Source organism: Carya illinoinensis, chromosome 8 (genome assembly GCF_018687715.1).
Source record: "Carya illinoinensis cultivar Pawnee chromosome 8, C.illinoinensisPawnee_v1, whole genome shotgun sequence".
In the NCBI taxonomy this organism is placed as follows: Eukaryota; Viridiplantae; Streptophyta; class Magnoliopsida; order Fagales; family Juglandaceae; genus Carya; species Carya illinoinensis.
The window spans coordinates 4,254,364-4,272,034 of NC_056759.1; the positions used below are offsets into that span (position 1 = coordinate 4,254,364).

General features: G+C 35.0%; 2 protein-coding genes across 6 annotated transcripts; one reads left to right on the top strand and one right to left on the bottom strand.

Moving 5' to 3' along the window:
* The first annotated feature begins 2,692 nt into the window (after positions 1-2,692).
* LOC122318472 (probable E3 ubiquitin-protein ligase XBOS32) lies at positions 2,693-9,027 on the top strand. 3 transcript variants are annotated; one of them, XM_043135843.1, is made up of 11 exons: positions 2,693-3,604; positions 3,725-3,989; positions 4,103-4,162; positions 4,351-4,422; positions 4,521-4,696; positions 4,787-4,947; positions 5,985-6,043; positions 6,124-6,170; positions 6,628-6,768; positions 7,615-7,706; positions 8,273-9,027. In XM_043135843.1, exons 2-11 carry the CDS (start codon positions 3,795-3,797, stop codon positions 8,779-8,781), a joined length of 1,512 nt encoding a protein of 503 aa, XP_042991777.1. In that variant the 5' UTR covers positions 2,693-3,604; positions 3,725-3,794; the 3' UTR covers positions 8,782-9,027. The 3 variants fall into 3 exon arrangements, with proteins under 3 accessions (XP_042991777.1, XP_042991778.1, XP_042991779.1); XM_043135844.1 differs by having other exon boundaries at positions 2,693-2,908; positions 3,095-3,989; XM_043135845.1 differs by having other exon boundaries at positions 2,693-3,989; positions 6,664-6,768.
* A 5,399-nt stretch (positions 9,028-14,426) lies between these two features.
* LOC122274139 (VAN3-binding protein) lies at positions 14,427-16,935 on the bottom strand. Of its 3 annotated transcripts, none has more exons than XM_043083109.1 (8): positions 16,660-16,935; positions 16,408-16,479; positions 16,248-16,316; positions 15,788-16,157; positions 15,335-15,502; positions 15,144-15,193; positions 14,842-14,890; positions 14,427-14,720 (listed from the first exon to the last, which is right to left on the bottom strand). In XM_043083109.1, the coding sequence occupies exons 1-8, from the start codon at positions 16,837-16,839 to the stop codon at positions 14,503-14,505; spliced, it is 1,176 nt and encodes a 391-aa protein (XP_042939043.1). In that variant the 5' UTR covers positions 16,840-16,935; the 3' UTR covers positions 14,427-14,502. The 3 variants fall into 3 exon arrangements, with proteins under 3 accessions (XP_042939043.1, XP_042939044.1, XP_042939042.1); XM_043083110.1 differs by having other exon boundaries at positions 15,788-16,145; positions 16,408-16,482; XM_043083108.1 differs by having other exon boundaries at positions 16,408-16,482.
* Positions 16,936-17,671: the final 736 nt, after the last annotated feature.

A 17,671-nucleotide genomic window follows, 5' to 3' on the forward strand; every position in this document is an offset into this window, starting at 1 on the left:
CCAGAGCTGGCAATCGAACGTACATGTTTGTGGTGAACAAGTTCTGCAATCATCAATCAGAGAAATAAGATCAGCACTATTTGCTTAATTTTTGGTTTCCTCTGCTACCTGTCCATCGTTTTCCAATTATAGTTCTTAATTATCTTCTTTTTTATATTTTTTTTTTTTGCTGAATAGTTCTTAACTATCTGTTCATTCCAGCGTCGGTAGAGTGAGTATATACGTACGGCAACAACCAGCTAATATGATATTAATTAATGTGTGAAGCGTTGTCCACGTAGCTTTGTTTAAAGGAAAAATTTAATTATAAGATAACTGCATATTAATATATGCATAAATTTAATGTGATTAATTAAAAAATAAATTTTATTAAAAATAGTATTAATTTAAATTTTAAATATGAATAAATTAATATTAATATACAGATTAATATGTGACTTTACTTGTATATAACAAAATTCTTATTTAAATAAAAGGCCATTGCAATTCTACAGTGCTTATAATATTAGTCATGATCCCCATCTTGATTTCATGAAGAATAAAATTTTAACATAGAATACGCGAAGATTCCCCATGTCATAACCCCGCCACGCAGCCCACCGGCATATTATATAGAAAACACCTAATATATATTTCAGCTCATCATCATCATGCTTTAGCATGTTGGCCTTTGGTTGACATTTATATATAATTCGTGTACTTGATCAAGGACACCTCTTTCTTGTAATTCATTATTCTAAGTTCATGTTGGCGTTGAAATAGTTATTAGGAACATGATAAAGCTAACTAGCAAGGATTATTTTTGGGTTTTCTATTTCTTCATCCATTTTTATGTTATGTTTTTTTTAAGAGAAAGGTACTTTAATTGTATTTTAAAATATTTACTTACAACGGAAAAATATCAAAGTTAATAATTTTAGAATTAGTAGTTGAGACTATTGATCTTTACTTTCTATGAATCGGTTTAACGAAAAACAAGAACCTCCTTGAAAATATTTTAAAATATGGAGCGAAATACTTAAGGTAGGTTTGATAAAAATATCTTAGTTTAAAATTTTCATCTCATCATTACAATTTTTTTAAATTTTCACACAAAATTTAATAAATAATTTAACTTTTTTTAAATTTCAATTCAACTTTTTCAAATTTCAAAACAATAATAATATTCAAAAATAATATTTTAAACTTTCATCTCAACTCAAAATTCTCATCTTACTTGCCAAACATTCTCTTAATATTCATCCTTTGTTTTCTTTTGAATTAATTCACAATTATAGAGAAGAAAATAGCTTTGCTGATGCTTTAGTAAATTTAGTAATTGCTGGTATAGATGCCTCTTTTTATTCAATGTTTCACTCACCAAAATACTTATATGACATATATGTTTTGGATAATTTAAGCAGGATTTCCTCATTTTAGACACTAGTTATATACTTTTATGTTATGACATACAATTTGAAACAATTATTTTTTGTTACATGAATGAGATGAGATAAGATAAAAATTAAAAATTGAATAAAATATTGTTAAAATATAATTTTTTAATATAATTTTTATTTTATGATTTAAAATAGTTGAATTGTTTATTATATTTTATGTGAAAATTTAAAAAAATTATAATAATTATATGAGATGAAACAAAATAATTTTATCTATATAACCAAACTAGACCTTATTGTCAAGATTAATTTTCATAGAATATATAATTTTTGTAAGAATTTTGATTTCGGGATTTATGTAACATCAAAACTTCTCTCTTATTTATGATTGATTTTAACACATAACCAATCATATTACTGAAGTGCACAAAAGAGTGTATAAAAATGACTTCACATAGAATTTTTACATTAAAATTAAAAATACTGCCATCTCATTTTACAAAAAATTACAAATCTCGAACGCCTCAACTATTTTGTGAAAAACACAACTTAAACCCCTTAGTGCTTTAACCTAACTAGATTTAAAATTAAGAAATAACATTACAATCTGGTACTTGAAAAGTTCCCGAAAACATTCTAAAACGCAGGAGTCGGGAAATATGACACTGTAGTTAAGGATGAAGAAAAGAGATCTTGCAAAACAATGACTCTGCCACGTACCGCGTACGATAGATCAGACGGCAAATATACCAGAAAAGCCCAAAGAAGACGAGAAGACGAGTGAGCCGTGGGTACGACGCTTTTGGTTTGTCGTGCAGTGTCGTCTTTTTTACTCCGCAGGGTAAGGGGAGGAGAGTGAGAGTGAGAGTGAGAGGAACAACCCAACTCCCAACTACCTACCAGGTGACTGGCCTAACAGGCTAGGAAAATGATAGGATCTCGTTGGGGATTCAGTTAATTTTTACCGTTTTAATTTTTTATTTTATTTTTTAATTTTTTTTACGAAGTGATTAAAAGAATATTGTTTAATAATATTGTGATTTTTTTTTAAATATTTAAAAATGTTAAAAAAATAATTTACATTATTTCTTTAACACTTTTAAATATATATTTTTTTAAAAATTCAAAATATTATTAAACAATATTTTCTTAATCATTATTTTAAAAAACTAAGAAATAAAATAAAAAATTGGAACGGTAAAAATGAACGGATTGGGGGATCCTTGGCATTGTCGAATAGGCTAATATCATCCAATCATGAGAGACGCGCTTTTGTTGCAATATGTTGGTTGGGGTTGCTGCAAAAAGTCAGTTTCCCCAATTAAACATCTCGCACTTCTGATCCTCTTTATTTATGATCCTCTTGCCTTTTTATTTTAGGCAAATTCAGCTAACCATATGACTGTACATATATGTAGGTTTTTATATATATCATGCCTTGCACCTTTTTTTGGGTCAATTCTTTGCTATGATCATTCTCTCCAGCAAAGGAGATTACTTATCTGGGTGTAGCAGATTTCATTCTTTAGGTACATCTGGGTTTGGGTATTGGGATATTCTGACTTTTGCTTGAGAATTTGGAAGTGGGTGTTGCGTAGTTTGAATCTTTTTGTTGCTTTTGTGTTTTTATAAATAGTTATTACGGATTTTTTATTTTGAGGGAAAACTTGGAAGTGGGTATCGCAGGATTTTGATTCGTTTAGGATTATGTACAGGTGGGTACAAGAAATTCGGGTTCTTGGGACATATTCACCAATCGTTGAGGGGGATTTTGGCAGTCATCGGAGATTTTGATTCTTTCAGGATTATCATGTAGAGGTGCGTGTCAGGAATTCGGATTCTTGGGGGATATTCACGAATCGTTGTGGCCATTTGGGGGCGAAAGTATAAAGGATGATTTTAGGATCGATTAAGAATATAGTACGCTGTTGAAAAGGAATTTAAAGTTGTCTGTTTTAACTTGTATGTTTGTTGGGTTTCTCGACGTTTACGAGGACTTTTAAACTAATCTATAAACAATCACATCTATGTCAATTTTTCTAATGGGTAGTTTCAGAGTGGGTTGCTCCTCATTTTCCCAAAATTGAGGATGTGTGCATGACGAAACAAGTCAGTTCTGTGTGTTTGTGTGTGTGTGGGAGCATCAATGCTAGTGGGACTCTGACCGTTACAACCAATACTTCTGCTGTCCTTGAGAGGCTTTGTCATGGGTTGTTATCAGTTTGGTAAGACTAAGAAGTTTTGTGAAGAGATTTAAGGGTTACTTTTCAGTTTCTATTTATTCCTTATGCGAAATTGCTGATGGATTAAGGATCAATGTTCTTTGTATTCCTCCATTTATGAAGATTAAGGGACATGAGCTAGGCAGCAATCTCGTTTGGTTTGGTTTGGCTTATTTGAAAATCTTTGTGGGTCATGGGGTTTCTTAGCATAGTGGGGAATTCATTCGGATGTTCAGCATCGGGGGAGCGCTTAGTTTCAGCAGCAAGGGATGGGGACCTTCAAGAAGCCAAGGCATTGTTGGATTATAATCCCCGTCTTGCGAGGTACTCAACTTTCGGTGTTCGTAATTCCCCACTCCATTACTCTGCATCTCAGGGCCACCATGAGGTACTCTATAACTTAATTTAGGCTGGAAACTATTCTTAGAGAGTCTGAAGTTGTACCTTTGTTTTTTAATTGAACAGGTTTAGATCTAATATTACGTTTTTCCATGTCTTCAGATAGTCTGTCTCTTACTCGAGTCTGGAGTTGATATTAATCTCCGAAACTATCGTGGTCAGGTAATATGAATCCTCTAGTTTGATCTAGTTCTGTTTGATTATTATATATAGTCATTTCAGTGTCTCTACGATTTTGAAACAGATTTCAGAAGTGGCATTTTGTTTAATTTGAGGACGTACATTATTTGGATATCAAAAATTAATCTTTGAGGAGTTAATAGATGCATGTTCTTCATGTTTGCGAACAGACTGCTTTGATGCAAGCTTGCCAGCATGGTCATTGGGAAGTCGTTCAGATTCTGGTTGTTTTTGGAGCAAATGTAAGACTTCTATTCCTAGTCATCTTCCTATCTTTCAGTACCTTGAGTAGTTTAGAAGGTTAATGCAATACGATCTTGACAACTCTGTGGGAATCTAGATTCACAGAGCGGATTATCTGAATGGGGGTACTGCCCTCCACTTAGCTGCTTTGAATGGTCATTCGCGGTGCATTCGTCTCCTCCTTGCAGATTATATACCTAGCATCCCCAGTATCTGGAATGTATTAAGGAAAAGATCAGACAGTGAAGAATCAATCTTAGAATTTGATGACAGGTACCTTAACCTGAAAGCCTTCTAGCACTTTTAATTTCTCTGACTAGTATACTCCTTTGATTTACTTTCTTGTTTTGTTGCTTGCAACAGTGATCTCTGTCATGTAATTAATAAGCCTGCTGATGGAGGCATCACTGCTCTCCACATGGCAGCACTGAATGGGCATGTCGAGAGTGTGCAATTGCTCTTGGACTTGGGGGCATCTGTCTCTGAGGTCACTGTGGAGGATGGAACCACAATCGATCTAATAGGTAAACCCTTTTAGCTTTGGCCTTTTTGGTCAATAATTTCTATTCACTCCTTGTTTAATCAAATGTGGTTCTCTTTCGTATTATAAAATAATATGCTTGCAAAATCTGTTGTGTGCTGCTGTTTGTGATTGAATATTCAGATGGCACACGATCTCATGAAGTGTTTTCTCTCACAATAAATCGGGCTAATTTTCTGAAACTATGCCCAGCTACCCTAAGAAGTTGTGCATCATTAAGTTTAAAAAGGTATGGCTCAATCGGGATTGAAACAGGATTTAGAAGCCTAGAAAAGTCAAATCCAGACTAGTTTGCTTGATCGCAGGTCTCATGCATGTCTAGTGAACTGCTTTGTAGAGGTTTGCTGGACCATCTCATGGGTGTCTAGTGAATGCTATATTGTATGTCTCACAGGAGTCTAGCGAAGTCCTCTGGTTCTTAATTTTTTATCCAATTTTGAACTAAACTCAGCCCAAGCTAATTACAACTCTAATAGACTGTAAGTTTTGTCATTAAAATATGCGAACAAATATTTTTACACCAGCAGTGGTGTTGGCAGTGAGTCCCACACGGGCACCCGGTTTTCTCTGATTTTCTTTTTCATCTGTAATGGTTTATCACCCAATTGAAACAATAATTTGAACTCAGGATTGAATTAGGACAATGGCATTTTTGTTTCATTTAATTGAAATAGATTATGGGAACTTTTTAGTTCATTTGATGACCATTTTCTTTCCTCTATTGCTTTAATTGCAGTTTTCTGGAGATGCTACATCCATGTGTCATATAACTGATTTTTGAATCTGTTCATATGATGAAAAAATTTGAAGCTAGATTCTTCTTGGATAAACTCTTGTATTTTGTCTTGCCGCTATGGTGCAGACACAATCTCACAATCGGTTTAGTTTGACCCATTTTAATCCTTAAGTGCCTCAGTCAAACATTTAACCTTTTCTTTTTTCCAGGCTTGTACATGGATTAAACTATAAAAATAGTATAAACATGTGCTAAAAGAGTGTACATTTTTCATGGCTTTGCAGGTGCTGGAAGCACAGCTCTGCATTATGCTGCATGCGGGGGAAATGCACAATGTTGTCAAGTATGTTTTCATTTACTCTGAATTTGAATACACCATTGGTATTTATGCTGAAGTTTCTAATTTCCTTTCTTTCTGTTCAGATTTTAATTGCCAGGGGTGCCAGTCTGACTGCTGAAAATGTGAATGGGTATGCATTACAAGTTCCTGTCACTTCTAATATATCCTATGATTTTATTCTAGTTTAACTGGGAAGATTTTTTGTTTTTTAAAACTTTTGACTTTATTAATTTGTTGTTCAATTGGTTGTGCATATGAATAAAGTGTCTGGTGATGACATGCCATTTATTCAGGACTTACTCGTGATGATTTCTTATAGTGCTTGCAGTAGTTTTATGATAAGGCTTATTGAATCTGGTTTATTCTAGACTTAATTTGTAAACTTTTGGTGTTAAAATGTCTATGGGTAATTCAATGCATTGGTGACATGCTGAATGACATCAATTTTCAGCGACTCCCCTCTAAAGGATGGATCATGGAGAGTCAGTTGAGGATAGCTCGTTTTTCATTGGTTTAATCACTATTTCTGTTATTTTCTCATCATTGCTCGAATTTTCTAAATATCCCTGTTTCTTTTCTGTTCAAAGATGGACTCCCTTGATGGTTGCTCGTTCATGGCATAGAAGTTGGCTTGAGGAAATTCTTAGAACCGAGATGGCAGAGCAGGCACGAATTCTTCCTACACCCTATCTGTCACTTCCCCTTATGAGCATTTTCAAAATTGCTAGGTGAGTAAAGGTTGTACGGTACCGACTAGTTATTACTTTTGTTTCCACGTCGATGCTCAGAACTTTGAGTTTTTCATAATTGTAAGTTACCTCAACAGCCATTCATGAGAATTGCATCACAATTGCTAATGTAAAAGATAACAAGCCTCAAAGTCAATTAAGCATATATTTCCCTATGACATTTAAAGAGTGTCTGAATCTTAACTCAATTCTTTATCCCTAGGCTGCATTCATTTCAACTTAAAAATTGTTTGCAGAAGAAACTAAAATTTTGCATTTTGTTTTTGGCTAGATTGACCATATGCAATTAGTTACTTGAAAGTTCTTTCTCCGCGTTAGTTTGAGTCCTTTCTAGTTTTGTTGTTGTCACTTTGATCTTGGAGCCATTATAAGTTCATAACCTCCTTTGACAAACATATTAGGCTATATAACTTAATGTCTGATGCTTTCCAAGCTAAATTACAACTTTAAATGCTGAATTCAGCGAGACAATGTTAGTAGTTGTCCTTTTTGCCATTCAGAGAGCTTTTATCTGCTTCCTAGAGACTCTTGTTATAAGAAGGCCGATTTACCTGTTGTGTGAAGCAAAGGCATGGATGTGTTTGAAGCAAAACCTACTATTTAATTGACATGCTATACTATTTGCATGGTGAAGTTATCAAAAATTTCCTCATTGCTAAGCACCTCCAAATTTCACAAGTTTTCTTAGGTTATTTTGTTTCCACTTTTCTTGTGTTTTGTTGAAATTCCACTCTGCCATCAAGTGGGAAAAAATGGTATTATGTCAAAAAAGGTTGAACCTTGTTAACCTTATTGCCATTTTATCTTTTTGGGCACCATTCGCAGAGAATGTGGATGGAGGACAGGTGAATCTTCAGCCGCATGTCATGATCCATGCGTCGTCTGTTTGGAAAGAAAGTGCACAGTAGCTGCAGAAGGTAAATGAACTTTTTCTAGAATAAATTCTCTTCTTTGATCATGTGCTTAGCATATACCAATTTCAAGATATGTAGAATTATTTGAAAAGATGGTGTTGATTTCTAAAACTTGTTTTTGTTGATTACCTGTTGGGCATGAACCTTGACTTTAATGCTTCTTTTGGTTGCCAAGAATACATCAGTGTAAATGCAGAATCTTTCAATTTTTTCTATTGTTACCACATGGACACGTATTTTTGCACACACATTACTTGGTTCAAGTTGCCGGCGGTGGCATTTGGCGGTGACAGTAAATAGTGATGGCCAGACTAGTTACCTGATGATGTTTCTAAGCGGTCATGACTATGAGGTGTAGGCAATGAGGTGAGTTCTGCAGGGCAGCAGTGGTGGCATATTATGGTAGGAACAGGGTTTATAATGTTCAGTTGACGATTAGGCAGCGGCAATGGTCCTGGTGGTTTTAAGCTCAGTCCTTAACATCTCTACTTTGCGAGCTACTGCTATATAATAGTCCTGTTAGTATAAATCCATTAAGCACCGACACAATAACATGTCCCATGGTGCAGGTTGTGATCATGAATTCTGCACACGGTGTGCCTTGTACCTTTGTTCCACAAACTGCACGTCAAACGTTGCTAATGGTCCCCCGGGCTCGATAGCATGTCCTCTATGCCGGCATGGGATAGTTTCATTTGTCAAGCTTCCTGCAACTAGACCAGTTGTTAAGGAGATTGCGAGAACGAGTTTGTCCCTAACATTTTGCACGTGTTCTGGCGAAGAACCAGAGTCATCTTCACTAGAGACCCCATTTTGCAAGCCCGAGCTATGTTGCTCCAGAATTTCCCCTCTAGGATCTTCTTTCCGCTCTCTGAGCTGCCAGAGGTTCCCGTCCATGAGAATTAACTATAACTTTCTTTGCAAGGGAGCTCCAGATATTTGTCGTTCTTTAGTTCCCTGCATTGTAAACCGAAACTTGCGAAGGTGTTCAAGATCAGGCTTTAGGCGATCGGCTTCTGAGGGCAGAAGAACATGGCTCACTGCTTTAAATCACTATGTAACTTCTGGCGGTGGATGATGAAAATTTTTTACTTTTACTGCATTCCCTTTTTTTGGCATTCCAAAATCCAAAGCATGGTTTCTCCTCTTTTCTTTTTTGCTCCTGATAAAATAATGAGGAACTCTTTGGAATTAAATGATGATAATTGTGCTTGTAGATCTATTAATTATGTCAGCAACTAGCTAGAGGATTCATTCTTCTTACTCTTTTTATGCTAATTTTTGAACTTCCAGAAAAATAAAGACTTTCGAATCTTTTTATTTTCTTCCTATTGCAAAACTGATCTGGACTATTCGGCCTGCATTTTGTCCCAAAGTCAAGTGATTTTAGCTGTCATTATTGTTTCTTTTTCCTGGGATTTCAACATCGAACATGCATTGCAGAACAGTGACCTACGCATGGAGAAATTGTACAAACTACAGTGAGTTCTTATATTGTCAACACTCATGCCCCTCTCTTTGTGAATGCAGAATACGATTAAACAAAAGGTATTGGACGTGTGGAACTGCACAACCCAAGCCCTTTCTTAATGCTCTGCACCTCATTTTGGCTGTTTATTCTCTCTCATTATCATTGCCTTAATCGCTAGCTGCATGCTTTTATACGTTGCAAATATGGAAACTAAACATTACTGCAACTGCAACTAAATCATGGAGATCGTCTGTCTTCTTTTATATGCAGTGGTTAGCGGGCGAATGCAAGAAACTAAGAAGTCCTTTTAGCTCATTGCCATATCTTAATTCATCGAACGTGTGAAGCTGCAATTGCCAGCTTGGTTCGTGGGTCATTATTATTGCTTTAAGAAAACGACATTGCTCAAATGAGGGAAAAATACAATCACTTTCAAATACAGCACAGAAGATAAGATTAGAATCATATATACAGAGATATGAATACATCAGATCAGATGGTGTCACTCGAAAAGCTCAGGAGGAATAGACCAAGACATATAATATGAGAGCATTGATGAGGATGGAAAGAAAGTTTAAAATTAAAAATAAATTAAAAATTAAAGATAATATTAATCTAAAAAATAAAAAGTCTTGCAAGATCAAGAAAAATATTATAAATATTTTATTTTTAAAAAAAATAAAAATAGCTCAGTGGGATAGCACCATCAGTAACTTCATCCTCCTACCTCATCCTTCATTTTCCATTTGTGGGGGAGGTGTTCACTCCCGCAACTCTCGGGTGGAGGTGAGTTTATGTTTGACAGGCAAAAACGAACAGAATGATGAAGAAGAAAAGACAGGCTTGGAGAGACTCTTGGGTTCAATGACATGAAGGCGTGCTGTGAAGTGATATATGTATGCAAAAAGGAGAGAATCGAGAGATGCTTTGTTGAAGAGATGGTCGTAGTTTATATAGTGGTGAATAGAAGAGGGAAAATAAATGAGTGTCAGAAAGGATTGACATTCCAAATATGCGTTGAGTTGGATCAGAGAGTTGAAAAGAGCACAACAGTGGACCCAAAAACCATGAATCAATTATCTCTCTCATTCCCTTAATACTGTTTGAATTGTCAGCCATTTTTATCAGAAAAATGGTGACTGATTTGAGAGAAGGGGGAACAGAGAAAGCAGTGTTCGTAATGTGACTTGAACGTCTCTGCTCCTGTCCACTGTCTTCACATCTTTTACCCTCTCAGTTACGTAAATTCAGAAGAATAGGAGCAGCATGGGAACTCGGTATCTCAAAGTTTTTTGTTTTTATAGGAAAAGAGAAGGTTCAAACACAGAATGGGGTGTAATTAATATGGAAAATATTAATATGTTGTCTCGTATTGTTATTTTATTTTGATTGTTTATGTATTTAAATTTTTTTATTTTTATTTAATAATTAAAAAATTATTTTTTAACATATTAATATATTTTTTTATTTTTAAAAATATTTTTTTATTTTTAAAAATATTTTTTTATTTTTAAAAATATTTAAATATATTAAAAAATATTTAAAAAAAGATAAAATTTGTATTAGGTAGCAGTCGGCAGCCCAGCATCACTCGATTAATATTGATGACAAATTAAAAACTTGCAATTTAGGAACTGTTCTAGTTACACAAAATAAAACAATCTCATTTTTTTTAATTATTATAATTTTTATATAAAATATAATAAATAATTTAATTTTTTAAAATATCAAAATAAAATTAATATTAAAAAATTATATTATAACAATATTTTATTTAACATTAAATAAAACATCTCTTCCTATTTTATCGTCACTGTATAATCAAACTAGGCTAATAATTTGTCTTTCCTTTTCCCGGCTCTTCGGCTTTCCTAGAAAGGCTTTATCTGACCAGAACAGTCCTTAGTCCTTACAAATTTGTTTCTACTCATCCACATGCCCAAGGAGATCAATTTCTTAGATCAATCTTATTGGAATAGGTAAACTCAAACCCATGTTTAAACTTGCTATCTCATTTTCATTTGCATTTGCATTTACTTTAAAATGCTTTTATCCGGTAAGTTTTCTTGAAGCGTATGTTTTTCTGAACTGCAAGTGCTCGTAAGTTAATAATAACAAATCAAAACGCAAAACAAACATTTTGAGAGAAGAATCTGCGAAGCTTGAATCTTTAGACATTCAAGTGGTTTTCAGATTGGATGCATCCCCGAAGAGGGAGGGCGGGAAGAAAGAAAGAAAATTTATGCATGCAACTAGGCCATTCCTGGAGTTCAGAATGAATGTGAAAGGGCTACATATGAGCCGCACCCGCTAACCCAAAAACGTATATAGCAGAGACTCCTTAGTAATGGGTTGTAGGAACACTGTCCAATGTTGAATAGACTGCAAAACAAGATCTACTGTCACTGACCCTTCCTAGAGGTTGTGCGACAGTAAAAATGCTTTATTCTATTTGGTTTTATTATTATAATTTTTTTAAAATTTTTCATAAAATATAATAAATCATTTTTCAAGTTCTAAACCATAATATCTCATCATATAAAACAGCTGCTCAAACAAGCTTACGAGTGGGAAAGTGGCCAGGATTTGGGTTCTGATTTTCAACGTTGTTTTCCTTTAGAGCATAGGAAGTAGGGTTCTATCTCGTTGACGTGCTGTTGCTTCAACTGAGCAGGAAGAAGACATGGGAGGAGCAATTATTCCAGTGTGACGGACAACACGTAAGAGAGAAATTTCTGGTTCTACTCTCAACCAAACAGGGTGGTTCTCCAACTCAAATTGCAGAGGTTGCAACAAAATGAAACGTGCGAGAGAATGACTGAAAATGGCGCGTGTGACTGAGATGGCTTAGGATCTTCTTCATGTGTTTATGTCAGCTTTTAATACGTATAATCATCATACCTCTTTGACAGGACAACACATAGTCAATCCATCAGTCTCTTCTCTTCTCCTCCCTCTGTCTGTGTCTCAGAGAACACCTTTTCCTTTCTTTCTACTTCATGGTTGAAGGCTGAAGCCGCCCACGTAAGACATATTTGAACATAACATGCTGGTATTCGTACATCATGATGATTCTCTGTGCGTCCTGCATCTGACGCGCTCACTGCGTGCCTTTGTGTCTCTTAAAAATTAATGGACTTATACAATTTAAATTAATTTATTTATTTTAATTAACAATTTTCAGATTTTACTCTATATTCATTAACTTGATTTATTTCAATATTATTTTAAAAAATTAGTAATATTAGTCTATTATATATATTTATAGAGTACTCAAGTGTTCGATATGTAATCTTTTTGTAAAAAAGTTCTTAGGTACTTTAAAATTATAAATATTATTTTTCTATAATATATATAAGAATTATTATTGACAAAAAAAATTATATAAAATAAAATCATAAATTAATATAATTTCATATAATTCGTTAGATTTATTTTATAATAAAAATAATTTTATAATCTAATTTACCACATCAAGCCATATTAATTTATGTATTTATTTTTATATAATACCTTTGTAACTAAAATATTTTTCATTATATAATTCTTTAAACAATTATTTTTAAAATTGGGATATTTTTAAATAATGTTAGTTTTATAAGATATTTTATAAAAATATTAGTAATTTTAAATTTATTTGTGTAAAACAGTTGTAAAATGAGCTGTATAAATATCATTTTCGACGTCTTTCGAATGGATTTCAAGCATATGGCCAGGTCTATATATATTATATATATATATATATATATGAGCGGTGCTACTCTGCCTCTCAGAGTGTACTGTTTATTTTGACCGCATGCATATTTTTTTAATTTTTTCTTTTCAGATTTTTTAATATATTTAAACATTTTTAAAAAAATATCAATATACTTAAAATCAGTTCCTTAATCGTTAAATAAAAAAAATTAAAATTTTTAATTTGTAACCATCGATAACTTTGAAGGGATACAGAAAGAGGGCACACAAGCATTTTCATATATATATATATATATATATATATAATTTCTCATTTTTTAAACTCCCACGACAATGAGCACCAGATTCGGCCACACTTTGCCCATGGCTAAGGACTCGGTGACTTGGCCCAAGGGCCAAAGTCGAGCCAGTTCTGGTTGGTGGTTCGGAAAGTTCCCATGCATAAACAGGGGGAGAAAAAGATGTGCGAAGCCCATATATTATTATTAATCAAGGGAAAGATTCATGTATTAAATCAGACATATGGGCTCTAATATCCGTCTGTGCCAGCTTCTTGAGAGGTCACGTAGCGTATTCCTTTACATCACACAGACTGCACTCACTGGGTAGTTGGAAGAGACTCAACATGTCAGGATTCAGCATCCCTAAGGTAAAACAGAGAAAGCTTCATTGATTTTTATCTGAAATTAGGCGAATCGGGTCTTCTTTTGGAAAATGGAAATGAGATGACATAGCTGAACGTGAAACCAGATTGGGAGACAGGTTGTGAAGAAAAGCCCACCAACCTAACCCAACACACTGTGGTGGTCCTGTCCCGTCTTTGGAAATTTTACATTCATGCAGCTCATGAAAAGAATCTTCACTTTCAGCTCCCCATCCATGCCTTTTGGCATTTTATTCTCGAAGATTTCCTCCCACATAGCTGAGAGAGAGCTGAACATAGTAGGACCCTTTGACACCAGAAAGTGGTAGTGCTACATAAGATGTAACATAAAGCAGTTCACGCATATCCAGCTGAGCTAGCAGCCATGAAGTTTAGTTTAGGAATCTTTAGTGAGTAATTAGGGGTTTAATTGTTGTTTACAGAATTAATGTTTTCATCCTCCTTCCTTTGTAACTGTCACCTTCAAAACATGTTAGTATGTTGTGTCTTATACTGGAAAAAGACTTGAAAGGAAGAGGGCAGTGTTAAACATGGGTGTATAGCAGCTCTCTCTATCACCAATGATACAGAAAAAGACATTATAGCCAGCTGATGTTTCTTTGTTTAGCATGCTTTAATCCCTTCTAATACCGGTCATGTAAGGCATGCTATATCCTGGTTTAGTTTTACTTGACTCCAAATTTTGCGTATTTGAAGGGTTCTTTTCTCTAATTAGACAGTTGGTGCTGAAGGATCAAAATCTTTCAATATTTATTTCCAAAATTGAAAACAAATTGCTTGAACCCACTTCAGCTTGTTTGTGATCTCCCCCCAGCCAAAATTCCCCTGTTTTTGTACTTCAGTCTTTTGTTTTAGCAAAAGGGCTAATTTCATGTGTGTATTGAACTGAAAATTCATGGGCAGAATTTTCTGTAGTCATAATAATTACACAAATTATTAAGTAACAACATGTCAAAGACAGAGTAACATTAATTTTTGTAAAATTGAAGCTCATATTTTGTGAATGAAGTAGAGAGCATCAGCATATGATTGATGGCCGTAGCCCAAGTCTTGTAACGCTGATAATCCTCCGCCATGTCTAGCTTGAATGTCCCCCTGCTCGTTGTTAACACAATGAGATAACATGTACTGCTTTCCTCGGTTTCTGAATCTTCATACAGCTCAGCATGCAGGTCCAGCACAATACCTTAAACCATTTCTTAATTTATTAGTATGGTTTTTTTTTCCCTTTTGCTGTTTATATAAGAGTTGTTTCTCATTTCCTATTAAACAAATCAGAAAGCGGAAAGTGAAAAAGAGAGACATACTTTCTTTTTTACTTTTCCAGAGATTGTGCCTCCTTGTTTTCAGAATAACCTGTAAAGTTGAAACAAGAAGTAACAGTTCAGATTAAGGCTGGGGCTAACCAACAGGTAGTGGCTCAGAAAAAACAATGAATAAATGAAAGTGAAACCTAGCATGGAAAATTGAAAAAAAAAATAAAGAAATAATGACAAAAAGACGCACAATTGTGACTGTGCCACTGATTTTTGCAACAAATTTACATTAGTACATATAGAACAGTATAAGCAGAGCAGATGCAAGTGAAATATTATAATGTGAGTGAGACCTTGGCCTGGCTGTTGAGGATGACTGACACTGTTTTCATCGAGTACTTCCCTGTAAACATAATTATTCACATAAAACGAGTAAATTTGAGATAAAACAAAAATGATTTCGTTGAAACACCAAAAGGACGAGGTGTCATTGTGTAGCATCTGTGCTACTACTTAATAGGAATGACTTTATATTTGAACGTACCTTCTGGTGTTTCCACACTGAGCTCTGCACCCTTTGCGAGGAGTGCCCTATACTTTTCATAGTTGAAGTCCAAATCATTCTTCTCCGCAATGGGCAGCACAGGTGCGCTCCCATTTAATCTTTTCTTGCATTCTGATCTTGCTTCGAGTGTAGCAGCTCCTTTTAATGCTTCAACAAGTTCATCAACACTTAATCAATCAGACAAAGATAACTGCCACTGCTAGAATAAGGTAAAACTTCTTGGCGAAGGCCAGATACATGCTTTTCTAAGATAATTGCTAATCTTCCTTTACATTTTATCATCCTCAATTGTACTGTTTCAAGTATCATATTTTAAATGGTTTTTTCTATTTAAAAGGTCGATCTATAAAATCAATTGAAATATAACACATTACTATGACTGAAAAATGATAATATTTAGTATGAAATATAACGTAGTTTAGAGTGTTTTACATGTTGCAGCTGAAGCTGTGAGCGTCAAGATGTCGCTTGCATTTGTACCACTCACGGCTGAAGCTATCACGCTGCTGAGCTGTTCCCTCTTTGCCCCCATTGCTTCTGCCACTTTCGCACACTGGGCAGCAACCAAAGCAGCCGCAGAGGCCACGGCGGCTTCCTTCCCTGTGCTTGGCCCCTCCTTCTTAGAGTTTTCCTCCGCAATGGCGGCAAGTGCTGCTGCCACGCCCGCCACTGATATTGCTGCATGCACTTCAGCTCTCTGTAGCCTCCCTTCTTCTTTGCGCCTTGCTTTAATTTCTTTCAACCATTTCCTGATCGAGACATTCTTGAATGGAACTATTTTCCATGGCAACTGCATGAAATGCTGTAGTTTATTACAATTATATTTTTTTTCGTAGACAAATGCAAAAGCATATACGTCAAGGTGAAAAAAGCAAAGCAAAAAAAAACGCACCCATTTCTTTTGAAAATAGCCGTTGTAGTTCAATTCAGGGTGCATTGCTTGCTGCATCCATATCCATGACTGCAGAAACATTTAAGAGTCCTGAACATCTCTATCGTTTTCTGATCATCACGTGAGTGATTAAAAGTGAATAAGTTGCAGATGTTGTTACCTTCACATCATTGGAATTCCATGGTGGTAGAGACTTGAAATCTGCATCATCCATCTTAACGCTCTTGTCTATCTTCTACAAGTTAAAACGTAATAATAATAAAAATAAGACATCTATATATCTTAGCTTCAACTTCTCTTGGTGCAAGAAGTGGATCTAAGATATAGGTTTAATTCCAATAACTAAATTCCATTTTATTTCCTTTTTCGATCCGGAGAATATTTTAATAGGGTAGCTAGCAATTCTACTTACCATGATAGGAGCTCGGGCATAGCTCTCAATTTGCTTGATTGAATTATCAAGGATAATGACTGATCTGTCTTCTAGCTCCGGTTGGAGGGCTTGAACTGCAAAGTTGCACCAAGCAAGTGACAGAAAATCCATGCTCTCGGGATGTGCATCCGAGGGTGTTGGATTGAAATTTGTATCCATGGAATTAGCTAGGAGCTATAATTATCTTAGAGATGGATCTTAGTCAATGAGCAAATGCTTCTAGGCTTCAAATTATATATGTATATATAACTCTAAATCACCATCTTATGAATGCTATAATGTGGGTTCTGAGCACCCATATAAATAGTGGTTAGTATGCATGGTATGCCTAATTCAGATGGGACCGTCGGTTGGACATTGACCCATATGATGAGAGATCATCATCAAGTCATTTAGTGATCTTACATCATGTATTGAATTGAGGTCATAAATTAAGGCCTCTGCTCCCATGTGTACCCAAAACTTTTCTCAAAAATGATATTAATGTAGAGGTGGCATATTACAGTTGGAAATAGAATTTGATTAGAGATCGAGTCCCCTAAAGATTCAGTGTTGGGAGAGAACACATGCAAACCACTACACGAGTATCGTTCCTCGTGGGAGTAAATATTATAAAATTGGTGACGGAGGCCCTATCCTTTTTAAGCTTTAAATGAAAACCATGAGTTCAGGCTAACTACGAAAAATCTGATCTAGACATGAATGAAATGGTCGGATTACTAGCTAGAGCTGTCCGGGGCCACCAGCACATTATCAACACCGGCCTTAAGGCCGCCTTAACCAAAACAGATCACTAGATCAAAAGGAAGAGCTAGCGGCATCATGAACAGGCATGCACTTGGGACCAACATTGATAAAAAGGAAGCAGACATGTATGATTGATGTGTACATTGATGAAAAGGAAGCCGACATGTATCATTGAGGTGAAGAATTAGAGCAGCATCTTCTTGATTAACTTGTTATATAATCTCGACAAAGATTAGCTTTTTCT